Source organism: Ceratotherium simum, chromosome 17 (assembly GCF_057802395.1).
Source record: "Ceratotherium simum simum isolate JZ-2026a chromosome 17, ASM5780239v1, whole genome shotgun sequence".
NCBI lineage: Eukaryota > Metazoa > Chordata > Mammalia > Perissodactyla > Rhinocerotidae > Ceratotherium > Ceratotherium simum.
The window spans coordinates 56,156,878-56,179,793 of NC_141916.1; the positions used below are offsets into that span (position 1 = coordinate 56,156,878).

The 22,916-nt window shown below is 34.8% G+C and overlaps 1 protein-coding gene across 3 annotated transcripts in view; it reads left to right on the plus strand.

Annotated features, from left to right (window-relative positions):
* The window catches only part of FERRY3 (FERRY endosomal RAB5 effector complex subunit 3), a 44,995-nt gene that overhangs the window by 15,463 nt on the left and 6,616 nt on the right, over window positions 1-22,916 (plus strand). For all 3 annotated transcript variants that reach the window (XM_014794000.2, XM_087442881.1, XM_087442882.1), the window contains exons 7-11: window positions 4,383-4,489; window positions 4,853-5,050; window positions 6,407-6,535; window positions 10,647-10,721; window positions 14,419-14,621. In XM_014794000.2, coding sequence (XP_014649486.2) covers window positions 4,383-4,489; window positions 4,853-5,050; window positions 6,407-6,535; window positions 10,647-10,721; window positions 14,419-14,621 — 712 coding nt within the window. The remainder of the gene's footprint in view (window positions 1-4,382; window positions 4,490-4,852; window positions 5,051-6,406; window positions 6,536-10,646; window positions 10,722-14,418; window positions 14,622-22,916) is intronic.

The window sequence follows — 22,916 nt, forward strand, 5'->3', positions numbered from 1 at the left end:
AACGTCCTTGACACTATCATATTTGACTGTACTCTTCATTTCAAATGAAAATAGTGATGAACACAATAAAAAGGGAGTGGTGGGGGAAAGATGGGTTGGGAAGATCTGTATGCTGTCATGTACAATGGTGTTGCTTAAACTGCTGGTTGCAGTCTGCTAGGAACCGTTCTAGAGCCTTTACTTTCCAATCAGACTTTTTAAAATAACAGTAAAATGAAGTGGAAGGGAACAGAACAGAAGAGAGTAGAGTAGGGAAAAAATATCAGAGTACATCATGCGTGAAACTTTCTATAAATGAATGTGTGTGTTGAGCCAAAATGTAAAATATATACTGTATATTGTGGTCAGAAAAAGGGAAAGTCACTGATTTAAGGAAGCTGAGAAAGCCCTTTGCTACAAAAATTCTCTCTCACTTTGCTGCTCTAGTTTCAGTAATTCAGTCTATCAGATCAATTCCATTATGTAAATATTGACCTCTAGCTGCTGCTTCTTTTAAAGACCGAATATTCTTAGGAAAGAGTGTTTTTACTGTGACTTTCTTAGTTTGCTTTCCTTTTTGATAGAGGTTTCCTTGAGCAGCAGAAACCTGTTTTCAACACAACTACATATAGAACTCCTATATGAGATTGATAAAAGTGGTATTTTATTTTTAGTTATTTATTTTTGCTTTGTTTTTTTTTAAAGTCAGGTCTATTGAAGGATAAATTACCTAAAGTAAAATTCACCTGTTTTAGGTTTACATTTTGATGAGTTTTGACAAACTTAATTAGTCATGAAACCATCACTGCAATCAAAATATAGCATTTCCCTTTACACCTTTACAGTTAATCCTCGTTCCCCTTGCCTGGCTCCTGGCACCCTGATCTGATTTCTGTCCCTGTAGTTTTGATTTTTCCAGAATGTCATAGGAATGTAGTCAAACTGTATGTAGCAATTTGTTCTTCTTTCACTTCGCATAATGCTTTTGAGACTCATTCATGTCATTTCATTTATGAGTGGTTCCTACCTTTTTATTGCTCAGTAGTATTCTGTTATTCTTTGTTTGTCCATTCACTCCATGATGGACGTTTGAGGTATTTCTCGATTTTGGCAATTATAAGTAAAGCTGCTATAAACATTCACATACAGGTCTTTGTAGAGACGTATGTTTTTATTTCTCTTACGTAAACACCTAGGAGTGGGGTTGCTAGATCACATGTTAAGTATGTGTTTAACTTTATAAGAAATTGCCAGACTGTTTTCTGAGGTGGCTGTACATTTAGCGTTCTCACCACAAGTGGCTGTAGAGGAGGCTGTCTGAGGGTTCCAAATGCTCCACATCCTTGTCGACACTTGGTGTGGATGTTTAGCCATTCTAGTAGGCTTTGTGGTGGGATCTCACTGTGGTTTTGCTTTGCATTTCCCTGATGGCTACAAATGTGGAACATTTTTCACGTGCTGCCCTTCCATCCATATCTCTCCTCTGTTGTTTTCCTATTATTGTGTCATGAGAATTCTTTATATATGCTGGATACAAGTCCATCATCGGATATGTGCTTTGCAAATATTTTCTTTCACCTGTAGCTTGTCTTTTCATTTTCTTAATAATGTCTTTCAAAGAGGAAAGTTTTTAATTTTCATTAAGTGCAATTTATCAATTTTTAAATGGTTTGTGTCTTATCTAAGATATCTTTGACTAATCCAAGATCACAAAGATTTTCTCCTATGTTTTCTTTTAGAAGTTCTATAGTTAAAACTTAAACATATAAGTCATGTATTATTTCATGTATATTATATACAAAAATATAAATAAAATATATCCGCTGTAAAATAATAAACAAATATATCTACTGTATATTTGTTGGTCTATAATTTTGGGGTTCTTTTTGCTGAGGAAGATTCGCTCTGAGCTAACATCTGTTGCCAATCTTCCTGTTTTTGCTTGAGGAAGATTCTCCCTGAGCTAACATCTGTGCCAGTCATCCTCTATTTTGTATGTGGGTCGCTGCCACGGCCTGGCTGCTGACAAGTGGTGCAGGTCCGCATCCAGGAACCAAACCCGGGCCGCCAAAGCGGAGCATGCGGAACTTAACCACTAGGCCACGGGGCCGGCCCCTGGTCTATAGTTTTGTTTTTCTTATAATATCTTTGTTTGGTATTGTTATCAGGGTAATGGTGGCATCATAAAATGAGTTTGTGGTCTGCTATTGAGCCTGTTGAAGGAATTGGTGTCTGTGATTACCAATCTGATACCATGTTTTTATTTCTAGTACTTCTCTTTATTTTCTCCTCTTGCTGAAATTCCTTATCTGTCCTTGTGTGTTATTTTACACTAGATCTTTTAGCATATTAATCATAGCATTTTGAAAGTCCCTGTTTTTAGTCTCAATCCAATCACGCATCAGTTAGGACAGGGTACATTCTGAGAAATGCATTGTTAGGTGATTTCATCATTGTGAAAACATCATAGAGTGTACTTACACAAACCTAGATGGTATAGCCTACTATGCACCTAGGCTATACACTGCTAGTCTCATGGGACCACCTTTGTATATGCAGTCCATCTATGACCGAAACCTCATCATGTGGTGCATGACTGTATCTGGGTCATCTCTAAGTCTGTTTCTGTTGATTGCTTTATCTCTTCACAATAGGTTTTTGTTTTGTTTCCTTCTTGCCTTTTTGGGTGTCTTCCTCTCTCCTTTTTTTTTTTTCTTCAAACTGAATGCTGGATATTGTGTGTATTAGAAAAGAAGAGACTGAGGTAAATAATATTTATGTCCTGAAATGAACAGACCATTAATGTGAAGGTCATACAAATGTAGTCAGCAGTTGAGCTGAGTTTGGTTTTTGTTCTTTCGTTACACCATAGGCTTAATTTTCTGCAGTAGTAGGCTGCTGCCACTCTGTGTTTAGAGTAGGGCTTTGGGTTCTAGAGGGTTTTTCACTATCATTCTGCTCCATCCTCAGCTTTCTAGTCTTTGCAAGCCTGTGCCACAGTATGAGTTCTCTCTCTGTGCTCTTGCTCTACACCCCCAGCAGTAGACTGGTGTTTATTACTTGGTGCTAGACTGGTAGTTGGGAGTGGGAGACAGGTCTCTGTTGTCTTTGTCCAGCTTCGGTCATGAGCAAGCCCTGTGTAACTGGGCGTTGAGCTTGGAGCATTCTCAGAATTTCCACCTGTGCCATCAAGGGGTCTCTCTTGTCTCCTGCCCTGTCCCCAGTCCTTTCTTAGAAGCACCTGGTGGAGACGAATGGAAAAGAGTTTGCAAGTGCATGCAAATTCCTCTTGTGCCTGGGGTTCCTAGCTATTCTAAATTTACATGCTAACTGATTCTTGACCTTAAAAAATTCATTAAAATTTTAGCTGATTTCTTCTTGCCCCTTTACATTACAGCAACCCATTCCACCATGCTTTGCCAAAATGAAAATTGTATGCCCTGTCTCTCCTTGGAGAGGCATGTCACACTTTCAAATTTAGTTTACTTGGTTGCCTTGTTACCTCAAATCTCTGATGGGCTCCAGAAAAGTTATGATTTTGTAGATTACCTGGCTTTTTCTTGTTATTACAGTGGGAACAACATTCTCTTGTGGCTTTCTACATCCTAAGATGAGGATATTTTATTAATATAAATTTATTTTTAGGTTTAAATTTGCCATATTTACTAATGAAGTTAGTCAGTGAGACTAATGAGGCTGTTTAGATTAATCCCAAAAATTTAGTCCAGGGAATGGATGACTATTATAGACTGATATCATCTTCAGCATATCATGAAATTTGAATTGAACAGTTCTACAGTTATAGTACCTCCATGGAAGCCTTTTCAGGAAATATAAGAGCAGAGTAGCACAAAGAGAGAAGTCCTATAATGGGAGGAGAATGTTAGTGGGGAAAAAAACAGGAGATGGTAAAAAAAAAAAAAAAAAAGTACAGGATGTGACTACTATATCAAAGTGAACTTCATCTTTTTTTATTCCTTTTAAATTTTACATTTTCATTTCTGTCACTTTACCTCTATATTCTAGTTATGCCTAGAGCTAGCCCTGATATGGGATATATTACATTTTTTAAAATACGTCATTTTAAAGTAATAAGTCAATCACTTCATTTAATCACGCTTAGGCCACTAAGAAATATTAAATGATAATATATGAATTGATATTGTAATGACTGAAAAGAACAATATGCGTTACTTCCTGTGAGGAAAGGAAAGAACGAGGGAATTTTAGAACCTGTTGGTGCCGATGATCTTACTTGTCTCCATGGATTAGGGTGAGTTTGGGAATAAAGTGCTACTTTCAGCTGTTTACTTTTGTCTTCTTTCATCATAACGCTTTCTTTCCCTTAAGAAAAGTTCTTCATGAACTACAAAAAAAGCATGTCAATAATTTATTAATTTCAGTGAGGAAATTAAAGTTCAGCCAAATCAGTTCAGAGAATCCGTAGAAGCAAATGGAAGGATTTATGAGGAACAAAGAAAGTTAGAAGAAAGTTTTACCATTCACTTAGGTAAGTGTATTGATTTTTTGTAGTCATAATTTATTGTAACTTGTGAAACTTTTTTATGCTACAAGAGAAAAATTTCTATCATATGAGGATAATATACATGCTATTTTTAATTCCAAATTCTGTCTTGCTCCAAGACAGCCTATAGTTTGTTGGCTATAAGTTTTCTGTTTTAGCTTATATATTATTTTTTGTTAGTAGAAATATTAAATATTAATAATTATTAAAAGGAGTAATTCCCATGTCTATTTTTAATTTTTTGTAGCACAGATTTATCTGGATTCTTGCCATAGAGATTTGCATCCTGTTATACTGAATTTTTTGCAGCTGTCTAAGTGTCTTTCTGGGACTGTTGCCTATCCCCAGGAGCCCAGTTGAAGACCATGCATAATTTGAGATTGCTGAGAGCGGATATGCTGGACTTCTGTAAGCACAAAAGAAATCATCGAAGTGGTGTGAAACTCCATCGACTCCAGACAGCACTGTCACTTTATTCCACGTCTCTCTGTGGCCTGGTTTTACTAGTAGATAATCGAATTAATTCATATAGTGGTATTAAAAGAGGTAAGTTAACGTCATACATACTTATTTCATTAAATTTCTCCTTATAATACCATTCTTACAAAGAAAGGAATTATGGAAAATCTGAAAAAAGCTTTATGCACCCCAGTATTCAAGTAGACCAAACAACACACATACCCAGCCATAGCAATTATAGATTTATTTCATACTTTATCATGGGTAGAGTGCTTCAGGATATTTAATTTTTGTTAAAATCCTATTATATTGTAAATAATACTCCAAAGGGTCTTTATTTCAAGGTAAAACAAAAAGAATAATCAAGATATAAATGTATTTTTCAATTTAGAAGCAGATCTTGGCTCAATGAATGTTTGTTCGTCCATCTGTCCTTTTATCTTTTTATTTTTTAAAAGCATCTATCTCTTAAATATGCTAGGTAAAATTCTACCTGCCCTCTTAGTACAACTCATTTTTTATTCTTATTTTTTAAATTTTTGAATATATAAAATATATTGAAATGTATAATTTTTTTTTTAAAAAGCTTAAGTAAATATGGATGGACCTTGAAGAGATTACGCTAAGTGAAATAAATCAGACAAAAAAATAAATACCGTATGAGCTCACTTACATGTGGAATCAAAAAAAAAGCAAGCTCATAGATACATAGATAGAGAGAACAGATTGGTGGTTGCCGGCGGCAGGGGGTGGGAGGTGGGCAAAATGGGCAAAGGGGGTCAAAAGGTACAAACTTTCAGTTATAAAATAAATGTGTCCTGGAGTCTAATGTACAGCATGGTGGCTATAGTTTTAATAATACTGTATTACATATTTGAAAGTTCCTAAAAGAGTACATCTTCAAAGTTCTCATCAAAAAAAACAATATTTTTGGTAACTATGTATGGTGGCAGATGTTAACTAGACTTATCGTGGTGTTCATTTTGCAGTGTATACAAATATTGAATCATTATGTTGTATACCTGAAACTAATATGATGTTATGTCAATTATACTTGAATTTAAAAAAAAATACTACCAAAAAAAGAAACTTGAATAGTGTTTATTTCCTATCATAACTACAAGAACCTTCTTGTATGTTGTAGCACTTTTGGGGGCTGGCTTATGATCAAAGTATGCATTATTTAAAGACGACTTGGAATTGTATTAAAATGTCTTTGTCTATTAATTGTTTACTTTCTTGAGTGATTGAGAGGTTAAGTTTCTGATCAAAACAAAATTGCTGTAGCCTAACTTAATTAGATATAATTATCAAAAGGACAAGTATAAGAAATCCTACTTGTGAATTTTATGTTCTCTATCTATTAGATCTCTTGTCTATAGGTAAATACTAAATACTTGATAGTTAACCTTCAGAAGTTTGTAAACGTTTTGGGTCCCTTAGATTTCGCCACAGTTTGCCAGGAATGCACTGACTTCCATTTTCCCCGAATCGAAGAGCAACTAGAAGTTGTCCAGCAGGTGGTACTTTATGCCAGAACCCAGCGCAGGAGTAAGTTGCAAGAATCACACGGTCAGTAAAACTCAAATGTTTTTAAAATTTCACTCTCAGTGTGTTCTGCCCATAAGCACTCTAATAGCATATGGGTCAGGATTAAAATGGAGAAAGTTACATTGGGGCAATGGTGGAAGAAAGAAATTAAGAACAAAATTCAAGATCTTTAGAAGCTAAATTCTGTTCTTAATTTCCTTTTTTGTGTGATTTTGTTCAAGATCGTTAGCAAAGCTGTTTTTAAATTTCAATTCTGTAGTTATACTTGAAATAGGCACTCAGTGGAATGTTGGTGATCTTTTGATCTAAGTTCTCTATCTCTAAAATGGACATAATTATTGCTACAGAGGATGTTGAAATCGTAGAATGTCAATAGTAGCACAAAATATATGCTTTTTATATGTTTGATCCTTGATCCACGTAAGTAGCATGAGGTCAATTACAAGAATTGTTTTTGGTTGTTCTTTTAAAAAATTAGTATGTCCTCAAATGACTGCTTTTTCTATATTTATCCACAATATAAACATCCTTTCTAACTATTGAGGAAATTTACTGGAAAATGTTTTTAAAGCTATGGAAAAAGTTCATGGCATCTTTCTTCAGAAGATTTCTATCTATACATAGATTTTAGGGAAGACAGGTAAAAAAAAAAATTCTGACTCAAATTACAGAGTAATTCTGCTATTTTTAATTGAAAAATGAAAGTTTAAAAAGTAGTTTCTTTACAAATTAAATTGATACCAAAAGTTGTTTAGTTATGAACTAAACGTAAGGGTAATTTCATTCAAAAATATATGTAAGGTATGTTTTTCTTATTTTTCCAACATTTCATATTATATCACAGATGTAAAATCACAATACATGCTCTTATCTGGCTTGAATACGTACTCAGTATTTTATTATTTCTTATAAAAACTTGATGGCTTGCCCAGGAAATAAAATGTGGCAAGTTTTAAAATTGTGGTTGGTCAAACCTTTAAATCTGCTTCTGGTACTGTGGATATCTTTTGTTTGTATTACAACTGCAGTGTTTAAAAGAATCCATTACAGTAGTTTTGGTTCTTGTGTTTTATAGTAAGCAAAGGGATATTGTTATATCTTTGCTTGGTGTCTGTCCCTCTCTCCTATGTAAATTGTAGAATTCTTCCCTTTCTCCTGATGCTAGAATGTAGCTATCTAGACTTAACTTAATTGACATTCACTATAGTTTCCTTATTTATCCCGTAAACTTTTTAAAAATGTTTTCTTTATTTTTAATTGTTTCTTAAATAGTTAAAACATTCGCAAAATTCACAATTTAAGCTGTACAAAGGCGCGTTCAGTGAAAGTCTTCATAACTCTGTCCCCCAGCCATCCAATTTCCCACTCCAGAGGCAGCCTATCTCCCATGTAGTTACCAGACATATGTTTATGTATACATGAGCACGTGTATGTGTGTATTTTCCCTTTTTATACAAATGGCAGCTTTCTCTGCACACTTTTCTGTACTCTACTTTTTTTCCCTGAATAATTTATCTTAACGATCATTTCATATTAGTACTTAAAGAGCATCCTCATACCTTTTTACTTCTGCATAGTAGTCCATTGCAGGATATCCCGTTATTAATCAGTTTCCTATTGATAGACATCTAATCTGTTCCACAGTTTTTGCTATTATAAATAATAATGCATGAGTAACCTTGCACGTGTATCATTGTGGATGGGTAAGCATATCTATAGAATAGATTTCTAAAGAGAAATTCCTGAATTAAAGGGCACATACATTTATAATTTTGATAGTGTTAGCATTTGCTCTCCACTGCAGCTCCACCAGTTTGTATTCCCACTGAAGGTAACTGGCTTTGCTGCGGCAATATGACTCAGAGCGAGGCTGAGTATTAGGAAATCAGTATGGAAGTATATCCTAACAAAAGACCCTTGGGAAAATTCTAGTACGTCCTCTTATTCTTCTGCCATCTTCTTCCTCCATCTCATTCAAACTAGCAATGATGTGATCAGAAGCATTTTAATATTATTCTCAGTAGTGACTAAAAGCATGAAGATTGAGATCGTGACAGGTATGGGAGAAGGAGGAGGATTCTAAGTATATTTATGAGAGAGAGAAAGTGTGCAGTAAATGACAGGAAGTTCTTAAACCACATACAGTTGGTTACGGCAGTGTGTGTACATCATGGTATTATTTTGTTCTTGTTCAAGCAACTATTTTGTGGTTTAAGTGAGTCAGTGAAACAAGTAGGTTTATAAAAGACAGCTTTCCTAGAGGAACCCGCGTGTCATTATAGAAGAGTTTGTGAAAATGCTTTCTCCATCTTTTCCTTTTCTGTTCACGCCCACGTGTTTGTTCTACACGTTTACCTCCGGATACTCAAGAACCTGTTTATTCTAAGACATTCCATTGTTTTCCTTACTATGTTTATTATATTAGCATCTTTAAATAGAAAGACAATTTGTTATCTACAAAAACAGTTTGTTTTTTGTGCACATTTTATATACATTTTTAAAAAAATGAAAAACAGCTATCTTCTTAGTATTACAAGGTGTTACATTGAAGCATGAAAAAGGGAAAGACTATGAACTGTTATCTCTTGTTTAATTAATAGGGATTCTGTTTGTTCATACACTGTGTGAACAAAATTAGAGCCCTTATTTATTGTTTTTTGTTTTCTGTGCTATGATCAGACGTTTATTCAAAGCCTGCTAATTGCATGGCTCTGTATGAGAAGCAGACTATTTCTTTAAATATGGATTCTGGCAACACAGAGCCTTCTCTCCAGGCCTTTCTCTTCCTCTGTCTGTTTATTTATAAAACATATGTGTTTACAGTGTTATAAATCAATTCATCAAAGTAGTCACTAGGTAAAAATATTGTTATTTTTATTCAGAACACTTGAAACCATAATATTCCCTTGGTATTTGCAGTTTACTCATTTGAAGTTCTTACTGTTTTCAAGTGATTTTCTGATGCTGAAGGCCATTCCAAAATAGTTGTGTGTTTAATTGGAATGAATATATAGCCTCCTAAAGATAGCTACCTTTGGGGCCGGCCCAGTGGCATAGTGGTTAAGTTTGCATGCTCCACTTCAGTGGCCTGGGATTTGCAGGTTTGGATCCTGGGCACAGGATCCTACGCACTGCTTATCAAGCCATGCTGTGGCAGGCGTCCCACATAAAATAGAGGAGGATGGGCACAGATGTTAGCTCAGGGCCAATCTTCCTCAGCAAAGAGAGGAGGATTGGCAACAGATATTAGCTCAGGGCTAATCTTCCTCACACACAAAAAAAATGATAGCTACTTTGAATGCTAATATTCATTCTGCATTTTTGAGTTCTGATAGAATTCTTATAAAATTCAGATGTATCTTCTATTGCAAATATACATATGTATGTAGAATAATTTGTGTTCAACCATAATAATGTATAGTCAATTGTACCAACATTTTACCAACATTTATCCTTGTAAGTAATATCATGCCTTCTGAAAAGAAAAAAGAAAGAAAAATTATTGAATATCTGAAAAAAAGTTCCACTTGAAACTGAGTCTCACATATCTGTTTGAAATAAATTGTATATAGTGTCAGATAAGTAACAAATTTCAGGAATGGGCTGAATATCAAGTGATTCCTGGTGCTACTAACCATTTGTTTGTAGTCCTGAACGAGTTATATCAACAACAGTGACTCACATTCTAAAAATAAAGATGACCACACTACAGCTATCTAATGAAATTATTATATGTGTAGTTAACTTAGTGCCCTGAACCTCCCAGATGAAAAATAGGGTACTGGCAAGTCTAATGTGGTTAAAACCATAGGAATTGAAATCAGAGTATGTGAGTTCAAGACCTGGTGCACCACTTACCTGTGCATCCTTGGTTAAGTTAATTAACTTATGTAAGCCTCTGTTTCTTCATGTATAAAATGAAGATAGTGATAGGACTTAGCTCATAAGGTTGTGCTTATAGGGGTTTTGTAAGAATTAAATGGGACCATCCGTGTAAAGCATATATCAGAATGTCTGGCACCTAGAGACCCTTAGTAAATTTTTGCTGCTGTTGTGATTGTTTGGAAGTAGTAGTAGTAATGTGTTTTCATATGTTGTTATATTCTTTCATGTTATATTATCTTATGAATAGATTCTGGAAACCGAAATGGAGGAAGTGATGATAAGACTAAAAATGCTGATAGAAACTATTTAAATATTTTACCTGGTAAGTACTATTTTATTCTAAATCACTATTTTCTTATAATCACACATTGAAATCATAAATTTGAAACATAAGTTCTTATGGTGTACATTATAAAACGTTTGTCAGAGTATCACTCTGAAACAACATTGTATCTATATAATACACTTTCACAGATCTTCTGCAATTTAAATCTTTCTTCTTACACTAGACTGACTTTTTCCTAGATCCATACAAGAAAAATTGCTCAAACAGTTGCATAAGTTTTATCGTTATTTGCTATTTCAAATTTACTCTTTTATACATTGTTCCTTAGTTTCTTAAGATATGCACCAAGAAATAATTTTTACTCTGAAATATAAACAATAGTATATAAAGGTGTAAACAAATGAACTTGTAGAAAGAGCATGGATCATCTGACTTAGAATCTTTCTTATTTCTATTTCCCCATAAATTTTCCTTCTTTCCATTTCTTTTATTTCCTTTATTATTCTTGTATATTTTGTTTATCAACTGGAAATCCATTCTCTTGATCCTCTTCCATATTGAATTCATTCTGATGATCCTTAGTAGTATTTGTATGACAGAGCATAACAAGGAAGGCCTATTTGTTTACTTTATAAGTATCAAGTCTTTTAAACTGAATGGTAAATTTTACAGTTTCATAAATAATCATACTCTTGATATTTTTCTATTCTCCTTTAAGGTTGATTCCTCACATTTCCTCCCCCAAATTTACTACATGTAGGTCACATTCCATGTAGTCTAAGCAAATAGCATACCCATTTCTGGTATTCATCTTGTCAGTCCCTGTCAGTTAGCTCGTGGTCGTCAACTTCCGAATTTCCTCCCACTCTCAGATATCCTACCTTAGTGGATAATGTCAGAGGCAGGATTGCATCACCACATGCTGTTTCCACACTTCGTGGAACAGGAAACTGTCCTCCTCTCCATCTAAAAATACCTTCATTGAGACAGGATTTATTGTATTTCTCTTCATAGATCCATAATTTAAATCATCCATATTTTGTGGCTTTCTTAAAATATGCCAGTCTTATTATCTATACCAGAGGTACCGATGTCTGATTTTTTTAAACCTAACTTTTTATTGCTATATTTATTTCCTTCCTTGCTCTTTTTTGGAAAAGCCTATATAGTGGTATCTCATTATTACCACCAAATCAGGAGAATATGTCATAAGTCTGCATTAGAAAAGGAATATTAAACTATTCAGTTAGCAGCTGAATTTCTATTTAGTTAAAGGATGTTTACAGAAGATGAAAAAGATCCAAAATCACAAACTCTTTTAAATTAACAGTTTTATTTATATGTTTTTTAACCAGTAGCTTTGCTTTATCATTGTCTAAGTATTTACAGTTGATGTCATCTAATTCTCACAACAACTTTTTAAGGAAAGCAGTCAGGCGTTATTTTTCCCCTTTCATACACAAAGTAATAGAGGATCTATAAATCGAATTGATTTGCACAAGATCGCTCAGCCAGTAAGTGCTAGAGACCAGATCTTCTTAATACCCAATTTAGTCCTTTTTCTGCTATATCATATTATTTTGATTACTACTGCCCTCTCCATGATCCCCATTTTACTAATGGGTAAAATGAGGCCAAGAGATAAGTCATCTAAGGTCAAACAGAGCAGTGCCAGTTTGGGGATTAGGAGCACCTGACTTGTTCACTAAGTCATCCTGTCTCACTACTGGACCGTAGCCCGTGTTTAATGCTACAACTTCCATCATCTGAAGTATCAGTAGGAGTTTAGGAGGTGATTGACGTCATTGGGCCCAGAAGGATATTGTCTCATACAGTCTACCAGGTTTCTGATAAGCAGTCCATGTCTTTTATTGCCTTCCAGGGAAATTACAACTATACTATTCCTTACCAGACAATTTTCTCTGTGCTTTTTTCTTGTCTAGTTTATTTTGATATCTCTGTCACTGTCCTTTCTTTAATTTCTCTTTCTGTTTATCTAATTCTTTTATCTTGTTTAAGTTGGAAAAAAAAAAGACCTTTGCCTAGGGCTTGTCAGTGGCATCCATGGGTTCAACTTTTGTACCTGGTAACTAGAGGTGGTTAAACATTGTGGTAAACCATAGTAAGTACTTTTAAATATCCTATATGCTTATAAATAAATATAAATAAAATCCTAAGGTAATGACTTCGAAGCAAGGGTGAGCAGAATTTGTGAGGGTGGGGGTGGGTGATAGAAGAGTGGTTTTTAGAAGAGCAAAGCTTTCCTAGAAGGACATATCAGAGTTTCCAGTGAGACATGTGTATTTGAAAAACATATTCTTTATATGCTTTATGTATTTTATTTATTTATATTGACAGAAACTGTAGAATATAAAAGCTGATGAGATTTTTCTTGGCTAGTGTGGCTACGTAGAAAATGAAGTGATTGTAGGAAGCATGGATTTTAGGATTTGATAATCCTAAACTACTCTTGTGTTCAGTCTAAATCATTTGTTCATGCATTCATTCAACAAATATTTATTGAGTACCGTCTATGTATCGGATACTGTTCTATGTGCTAGAGACAGGGTATTAAACAAGATAGACAAAATACCTGTAGTCATGGAGTGTAAACAATGCTCTCTTTAAAATAATCACATAAGCAAATAAACAAAAGAATTTCAGTGCTGAGAAGAAAATAGAACAATGTGAAAGAGAATGAGAGGTGAGGGAGTCCTATATCAGATGGGACAGTCCAGGAAGACCTCTCTGAGGAGGTGACCTTTGATCTGAGATGTGATTGATGCAAAGAAGTCAGCCATGCGAGAACCTTGGGGAACAGCCTTTCACACAGCATCCCTGATTTGGGAACAGGCTCTGCATGTTGAAGAACTGAACAAAAGCCTGTGCGGCTGGAGCAGAAGCACAGAGGGTGAGACAAGAAGATGTCAGACAGGCGGTGTCCAGATCATATAGGCCTGGCAGACCTCAGTAAAGAGTTTGCAATTTTTTTTGAATGTAGTGTGAGCCTGTTGGATGATTTTAGGTAGAGGAGTGATATAATCTGATTTGTATTTATATCTATTTGGCTACAATGTGGAAATGGTTTATAGGTGGGCAAGAATGGGGAGCAGGGCGATTAATTGAGAGGCTATTATAAAGAGCTGGGTGAGAAAATGGAATGAACTAGGGTGATAGCAATAAAAATGGAGTGCTCAGATTTGAGATATCTGTTGGAGATATTTCTGAAAATAGTTGATGGTGAATTGGATTGTAGATTGGGGAAGAGGTATTGAGAGAAAGAAAGAAATTAAGGGCAACTTCCATGTTTCTATCCTGAACAACTAACTGGATGGAGATTGGACCCATAAATTGAGATGGAGAAGAGCAGATTGAGGGTGTGGGGAAGACAGGTAATCAAGTAACCTGTTTTTATATGTTAAGTTTGAGTTAAGCAGGACATTTTGAGCATTTACATCAAAACAGAGATGATGAGTACTCATTTGGTTTACTTACTGATGTGGTCGCTTCACATCAATTTATGAACCTAATGCAAAATTGGCTGTTGTCTCTGTTTTTCATCACCTTTGCAAGAATTGAGGAGTAGTGATCATATTTGCTTCCTGAGCCCAACATAGGTTCCTGATACACCTCTACAAGTTCAACACTGACTGCCTGTTACAGTCATTTATAAAAGCCATTGATGAATTTGATTTATGGGTTTGAAAATCATGATTGTGTTTGTTGTTCACAGGAGAATTTTACATTACACGGCATTCCAATCTCTCAGAAATCCATGTTGCTTTCCATCTTTGTGTGGATGACAATGTGAAATCAGGAAACATCACTGCTCGTGATCCTGCCATTATGGGACTCCGAAATATACTCAAGGTTTGCTGTACCCATGACATCACAACAATAAGCATTCCTCTCTTGCTGGTGCATGATATGTCAGAGGTAAGCAGATAGAAAAAAACCATGATTTTATGGATATGTTAACCCTCAATATTGTACAATAATAATAATCCACTTTACATTTTAAAAGCACTTTTTTTCTTTTCTTTTTTTTACTAATGGATCTTTTCATCTCCTATCTGGTTAATAGAATTGAGTGACATATAATACAAAACAGTGACTAATCCTTAACCATTTATGTTCAGAGAATTATAGCATTATTCTATGGAAGGTAAACTAGAAACCAAAATTATCTTTAGCTGTGGATAAGGCATGTGCCCCTACTCTCCCTCCCTCCTCCTCCTCTTCCATTTTTGTCTTAAGTAGCATTAGATTGACCTCCACATTTATATTTGGCTTAGGTTAACATTAAAATTAGTTTGATTCTCTGAATATGCATTAAGAAGTAATGGAAAGAAATGCTAGATGACAGGAAGAAGCCAGTGTCAGTCTAACATTTTCTCAGGATTGCTCTTTGGATAATACAAGTATTGGCTTTTACAGTTAAAATGTGGCATAATCACCCATTCATTTTATCATGTGCTGTTCTTTATTTGACATTTTTAATAAAATTCTTTCGTGACTGTTTACTTTCTCTCCTACTTTCTTCTGTGACCCACATAAAAACTGGTTAGAGGGGATAAGTTGGAGAAATAATATAAAGACTAAAAATTCAACCTCAAATAGTCTGGAGGATCAAAGGGTCCTCAAAACAAATGGGTGCAGGCAAGTCCTAGGAGAGCCAGTGGTCAACCTGGTGATGAAGGATGCATACCAGCAACGTGGGGCCCGCTTGTTTTGAGGTGGCATTTTTTAAAAAAGCAAAATGGCTAACTGGTAAGTGCAGATTGTGAATGTCGGGAAGGAAGTTTGATCACTGACTATTAAAAGGTATTTACCCAAATAAAAGATCTGTGTAAATGCTATATTGTAAAGTGCAGTGTAAAAGATGTTATGTTTTACTTTTTAGAATGACTAAGTCTCCACTTTAGACTCATTATAAGAGACCTCATTTTAAATGCAATACCCTATATAAATACACACAAAAAAATCAATTCCATGTAAGACAAGATGATTTTAAATGATTTCCCACTTACAATCCATTTGTATTTTCACCAGACACATGGTTTTAATTAGGAGAATTCTGGTACCATTCTATGAAACCTGCATCAGACTTCCTAATTTCTCATCCCATTCACTTCTGTAGCCTCAGTCGTATCTAATATAGTATCAGGAGAGATTGACAAACATGTTTTTTTTTCCACTGTAGCTTTATAAAATTTTAGTTCCATCAGGAATTTTTAGCCATTGTTAAGTTATCATCACTAGCTAGTCCATCTATAAAAGAGTCTTTGGGGAGTAACAAAGAAAGTTTGTGATGAATTCCAGCCACAAGGAAACATGCAGACATTCCTGCAGCTGGACTCCTGGTTAACCAGTTTATAAAAATGGTTATATGTAGGTGGGAACCAACCTCAAAAGCAGTGTTTTCCAAAAGTCGCCAAGTTCGGATTTACTTCCAGACATCTGATACGACCAGCACTCCTTCTCCCACACTGGTACCGAGTTACGTGTTTTAAATTGGGATGGCCAGCTGCAGGACATTAAGTTTGTTTCCAAAGTGTCCATTTTAATTCACAAAAGTATAATGAGCCATGATCCTCCCATTTGTTGTATTTAAACATCCATTCAGGTCAAGAAGTTTGTTCTACGAACTCAGACAACACTATACAGGATATAGAGGTAATATTTGTTTTCAGTTTCATGCAAGGATCCCAAAGCGTTTTCAGCTGTTGTTTTCTTCCTCTAAGAAACAGAATTGCTAGATACTTGGTTACCACATTTCAGTGTGTGCAGGGTAATGATGATAATGTCTGAAACAGTCCATGTCCTATGGTAAATAAAGACAGCTGTAGAAATTCATAGCAGTTTAAACGAAAAAAGGAAAGGAAAAAATAATCTATCAGCGAGAAGAAAGACATGCTGATATTATCAGTTTTATCTCTGTAGATCTTTGTGATCTGAAGTTACTGTCATGCTAGCGTCAGTCTAACCTAATAGATGTAGAAGGAACCTGCAAGTCAAGAATCCTGAGTTCCTGACTTCTTGTTATTTTTACTGTTAACTTGTTGAATAATTTGGGACTCAGAGGTTTTACTTATTATAATTGTTGTGGTTGACGAAGATGTTATTTGTTTTAAAGTTTTTATTACAGTATAATACACATATAGACAAGTACATGTATCATAACTATATAGCTCAAATTTTTACAACCTGAACACCCATGTAACCAATACCCAGATCATGAAACAGAACGTCACCAGCACCCCAGAAGCCACCCTCGTGCTCCCTTCTAGTCACTTAAACCACACTCCCTCTGCAAGGGTAACCACTATTTTCACATTAGTTACACTTGTTTTTGTGGTTTATATAAGCGGAATCATATAGTACATACTCCTGTATCTGGCTTCTTTCACTCAATATTATGTTTGTGAAATTTATCCATGTTATTGTTTGTGGTTGTAGATTGTTCATTCTTATTGTTATATATTATTCCATTGTGTGACTAGACCACAGTCATTTAGCTATTCTACTATTTATGGACATTTTGGTAGTTTCCAGGTTTTGGTTGTTATGACTAATGTTGTTATGAACATTCTAGTATCTATACTTTGGCATTTCTATTGGGCATATACTTAGGTATGGAATTGTTAGATGATGTAGTATGTATATATTTAGTTTTGATAGATATAGCCAAATAGTTTCCCAAAGTGGTTGTACCTAACCCATTGTTTTTGAATGTGAAAAATAAGAAAGACTATTTCTCACCTTCCAATAATGGCTGTGAAACCGATTAATACAAGTTTTTCACGTACCTCAGAGGCACATACTTGAGACTGAGGAATATTCTTGCAATTTCTCCCAGGGATATGTAAACTCAAAATAATTCTGGTATCTAACTTCCAAGACATACAGTAAAGACCTAAAAGTATGTAATAACTAAATCTTAATCACCTCTGCAGTTCACCCTTAGCCTAATCAGAAGATTCAAGTTGAATTCTCAAAGTATGGCCTTTACTTGAGATAGAAAGTATGGTCTGCGATTATGATCAGAATTAACATTTTCATTTCAATTTCATAGGTTTAGAATTTATTCTCTCACATATCTTCTAAAGTGTAGCCTCAGGACCCAATTTTTCTGCCTCATTTCCAAAGTCTGAAGTGTTTCACATGATCTGTTCAGCTTCTTCAATGGATTTCTTTCATAATGTGTTCTCACAGGTGTGACACTAAGATTTAGTCACTTGACCATTACTCAGAACTCACAGTCAAAAACTTTCTATACTGTTACCTGACCTACTATGTTGTATACCCCATTTACTGTATAATATATACCAAGATTTATTTCCAGAAGAGAGCTCCTTGTGAGATTGCAGGCCACATCCCATGATGACATCCAATAAGTTATGTCTTCTCATGACCTTATTGACTGCTAAGCTTACAGTTTACCTTTTCCAAGAACTCAAAGCCATTCTTCTTAGTTGCTGGTTTTAATCAGAGGAAAAATGACAGGGATGCTTGGGATGGAGTCTCTGAGTAGGCAAACAGGAGATTTAAAAACAACTTGGATGTGTGTGCGCGCATATGTGCATGCACGTCCATGCAAATGTCTAGCATTTCCTTTCAGATTCATATGCTGCTAAGTAGCATCGAGCTAAAGTATATAGAATATGAGGGTTTATATCTGCTGAAAATTAAATTGTCTATCACTTCAAACATATCCTGGGATCCTGCCGTAAATTGGTATTTTCGTGTGTTCTCTATATAGCACTGATGAAACTTTGTCATTAATTTACATCATTCTGAAGAGTGTGAAGTGCCTAACTTGTCTCATAGATATTTGCTCTAGACCACACTATTAACCACACATATACACAAAGCAAGAAAGCATGAATAAAAGGTGATGATCGTTGGAGAAGTGGGGCAATGAAAGAACTTGATTATTTTTTTCCTATCTACTTTTGCTCAAACCGTTAGAACCATCCCTACTCTAACTTGTGCTTCAATCTTTCATCATTACCATATTATCCTGATTTTAATACCTTGGAATAATATATATTCTACAGGTTGGTGTTCAAGGCTACCCCTTCAGAAGCTCTATGCTTGCAATTCACATAAGTTGTCCACATGTGAGTAGTGGTGCTTAGGCTCGACCTTTGCCTGACATATCCAAAGGCTAGTCATAGCAGTCAATAAATACAGAGTATAAGACAAGTTACTGTTAGATAATGATTTTTATATATAAAAATGAGTGCTTTATTATAATAGTATAAATAGTAATAATTTCTTGATTCTGATTATTTCCATGGTATTTTGAAAAATGTTATGTTTTGGAGTAATATTCTAAGGTGATGCAAATAACTCAGTTATACTTTAGTATTTATTCCTACATATGATGCTTCAGAAAAAATGTTTAACAGAAGTGAAAGATAAATAGGCCCTTAAGGAATCGAAATACCAAGAATGAGAACCAGCAGAAACAACCAAACATGAAACCAGATAGAGAAAGACTTGAGACACTGGAATTATGAGATACAGACCATAAAATAGTTGGTTACTGTGTGTAAAGAACTTGAAGACAAGCTTAAAATGTCTTCAAGTAAAAAGATGCTATGAAAAATGACTTAACAACTACAAAATGAGTTTTTAACTGCTGAAAGAAATTTTTGACAACTTAAATGGAGGGATATACTATGTTCATAGGTTAGAAGACTCAATACTGTTAAGATATTTCTCCTCAAATTGATCTATAGATATAAATCCCAATCAAAATCCATATAAAGCAATTTTGAAGATATTGACAAGCTAATTCTAAAATTTATATGAAATGCACGGGATCTAAAATAGCCAAAACAATTTTGAAAAAAAGAATAAATTTGAAAAAGAACGAAGTTGGAGAACTCACACCAACTGATTTCAAGACTCACTATAAAGCTACAAAGTGATATTGGCAAAAGAATAGACTATGGATCAAAGGAACAGAGTAGAGAATCCAGAAGGGAATCCATACATACATGGTCATTTGGTTTCCAGCAAAGATGCCAAGGAAAATCAATGGGAGAAAGGGTAGTGTTTTCAACCAGAGGTGTTGGAAGAATTGGATATTCATATAGAAAAAAATAACCTTGACCTTTACCTCCCATCATACATAAAAATTAACTTAAACCGGAAGAGCTAATACTATAGAACTTCTAGAGGAAAAAGTAAAAGAAAATCTCGATAGTGGTTAAGCAGCTTTGTTAGGACACAAAAAATATAAACCATAAAAGAAAAACTTAGTAAATTGTACTTCATTAAAATTTAAAACCTTGCTCTTCGAATGACACTATTAAGAAAATGAAAATGCAAGTCTCTAGGAGGGTGAAAGGGATAATTCGGTACATGTGTGTGGTGATGGGTTGTAATTAGTATTTTGGTGGTGAACGTGATGTAATCTATGCAGAAATAGAAGTACAATGATGTACACCTGAAATTTTTACAATGTTATAAACCAATGTTACTGCAATAAACAAAAAATTAAAAAAAAAAAGAAAATGCAGGTCTCAGACTCTCACATGAGCTTGAACAATTCACTGTACCTTTTTTCAGTGTCTTTTTTTAATTTATAAAGGTTGCTTTAAAGTTCCTTGTAAACATAGGACATTATTATTGTAGTTTTCAGAGCTATCAGCATTTTCTCTTAGCTGTAGGTAGATATTTCTTAGTCACGGTGCTTTCTCTGTACATTATTTTTTTTAACTAGGGAAAAACAAGCCAGAAGACATAAACTTGTCACCCCACGCATGTGTGTACTCCCATAAAGCACGGTGGCTCTCTTACAGCAGCCTCTGAAGTTACAAGGAAATACTCTTCCTCTTGTGAACTCTGAAGCTGAGAACTGTTGTAAACATAAAGTTAAACATCAGAAAATTCTACTAATCATTTTTTTAAGCTTCCAGAACCTTGGAAAAGAGGACTCTACTTTTTAGCCCTCTCAGCAACTAGACCCCTTTTATTTATCAACCTTAACATGTCTTGGACGCAAAAAGTAGTTTCCTCTTAAAGCCTATTTCTGGCTGCAGAGAAAGTCACTTTCTTTTTAAATTTCTATAGGTAAAAGATGATTCATTCAGCCTATAATTTTGAGAATCTGTATGCTCAGTATTCCAGAAGGCATTGTAAAAGTAATAACGGTGAATAAATAGTAGTTCGTACCCTTAGAGAGCACATAACTTAATAAAGAAAACATATCCTGTCTCCCTACTTATTCCTCAAACCTCCCCCTCCCCCAAAAAAAGACAAGGTAAAATGTAATCATTGAGATAAAAGAAAAATAAAGTACTTTGGAAGTTCAGAGGATAGAGACACCATTCATAGTTGGTGAAATAGGAAATACTTTATGAAGGAGATGGCAGTTAAGCTGGACACTGAAGAATAAAGATCAGATTTCTAGATGGAAATAATGGGGAGGGCATTCTAGGTAGAAGAAATGGTTTGAGGAAAAGTGGGAGGAGGTGGGTGACAGGCAAGTGGCATTGCAGATCATGCTCGGGCAAAGGTGGACATTCATACTTGAATGAAACCTTTGTTTTTTTATTTAAAAGTCATAAAAGCTGAGGTAGTTTTCAACCTAATGTAAATAGCCTTAAATACTAAAAGAAAGGCTTAGATATTTTTCATGAGACAATAAGAAGCAATTATTAATTATTAAACAGGAGTATGATATGATCAGAAATGTACTTAAGATAAATTAGCCAAATCAGTGGTTTGGATGGGAAATATTGTAGTCCAGGAACCTAGATTGGAAGCCACAGCAATAACTAGGCTTGAGTTCACAAAGACCATCAGAGATGTGTTGAAGAACTAGGATAATTGGATGACACATCAGCCCCCAAGGGGGGTAGGCAGGGGCAGGGAAGTTTCATGAAAAAAGGGAAGTGGCCACTAATGTGAACTATGACTGAGAAAAGATTTGGTAAGTAATAATCATTGGTGATCTCAGATAAAGCATTTTCAGTCAACTGGTAGGGGTGGAAGCCTAATGGCCAAGGGTGAAAGAATAAGTAGTTGGTAAGGAAGCAGAGGCAATAAGTGGCTAGCACTATTTTAAGTTTTGTGGTGAAGGAATAATGGACATAAATGAAAGGATCAAGGGAAGGTTCCTTTTAGAATAGGTGGAGATGAGAGTGGTAGACATGCGCATGTTGGATAGGAAGAGGGCAAAAGCACGCTGGAGTGAGAGGAAGAAGAGAAGGAAGAAATAACTCACAGGAAAAGGACCTAGAGGACACCAGTGAGGGACAGGATCAACATGCGTAGTCTTGGAAAGGAAGAGCTAGGAGAAACGAAGAGAAGATGGCAAAAAACGAAGTTCTGTGACAACTCTGTTAGCGTTTAGCATCGTTCAAAAAAATGTATTAACGTTGCATTATAAATCATGCAGCTTTGGCAGCATTTGTGTCTGTCAACTTAATGAATCTCATTAATAGCAGAAGTAGAAATACTGAGATTGTAGAAAACAGTGAGAACAACTCCTGCCTCATTTTCCCTTCGCCTCTCATCTTGTGGTGGATTACATCAGTGGTCATAAGAAGTTTTTGCTCATGTATGCCCCAAAATAATTTCCAAAACTGTATCCCTCACGTGTTTTAAAGTTGATGTATAAAAGTTTTCATGTAGGTTTAAATAGTTTCAAAAAATATAATTTACAGTGAAATTGAAAAGGTTGCCTTTTGGGATAAAAACTATTACATCCATCTTTAAAGTATGTCCAGCGGAATTTAATACTGTAACCACACACAGCATCATCCATTTTTAAAATACACAAACTTAATAGTCAGAAATTTTACACCTTTCCTTTTTCTCTTTGAATTTGTAATTCCATTCCAATATATCCCCATAGAATTTTTCCTAATGTAATGTATTTTATGCTTAATTATTTTGTATTAATCACCTCAGACTTCTCTGGAATGAAAATATGTATATTAACTGAAATTTTTAAAAATTTATTCCCTGTGACCATAATGCTCTGTTATAATTTTTTTCTGTGTTATTATAGCAATTATTAGTATACAATTGATCAAAATAACATATTTTGATAACTCAACATATAAATTAAAATTTCATTAAAATGCATCTCTTATAGAGATGGATAGGGTTTTATTTTTCCCCATTCATGTGTCTATAAATTAATGTTAATTGCTGCTAGAATTATGATCAATGTAATTCTTATTTGGTGTTTTTATAGATAGCAGCACC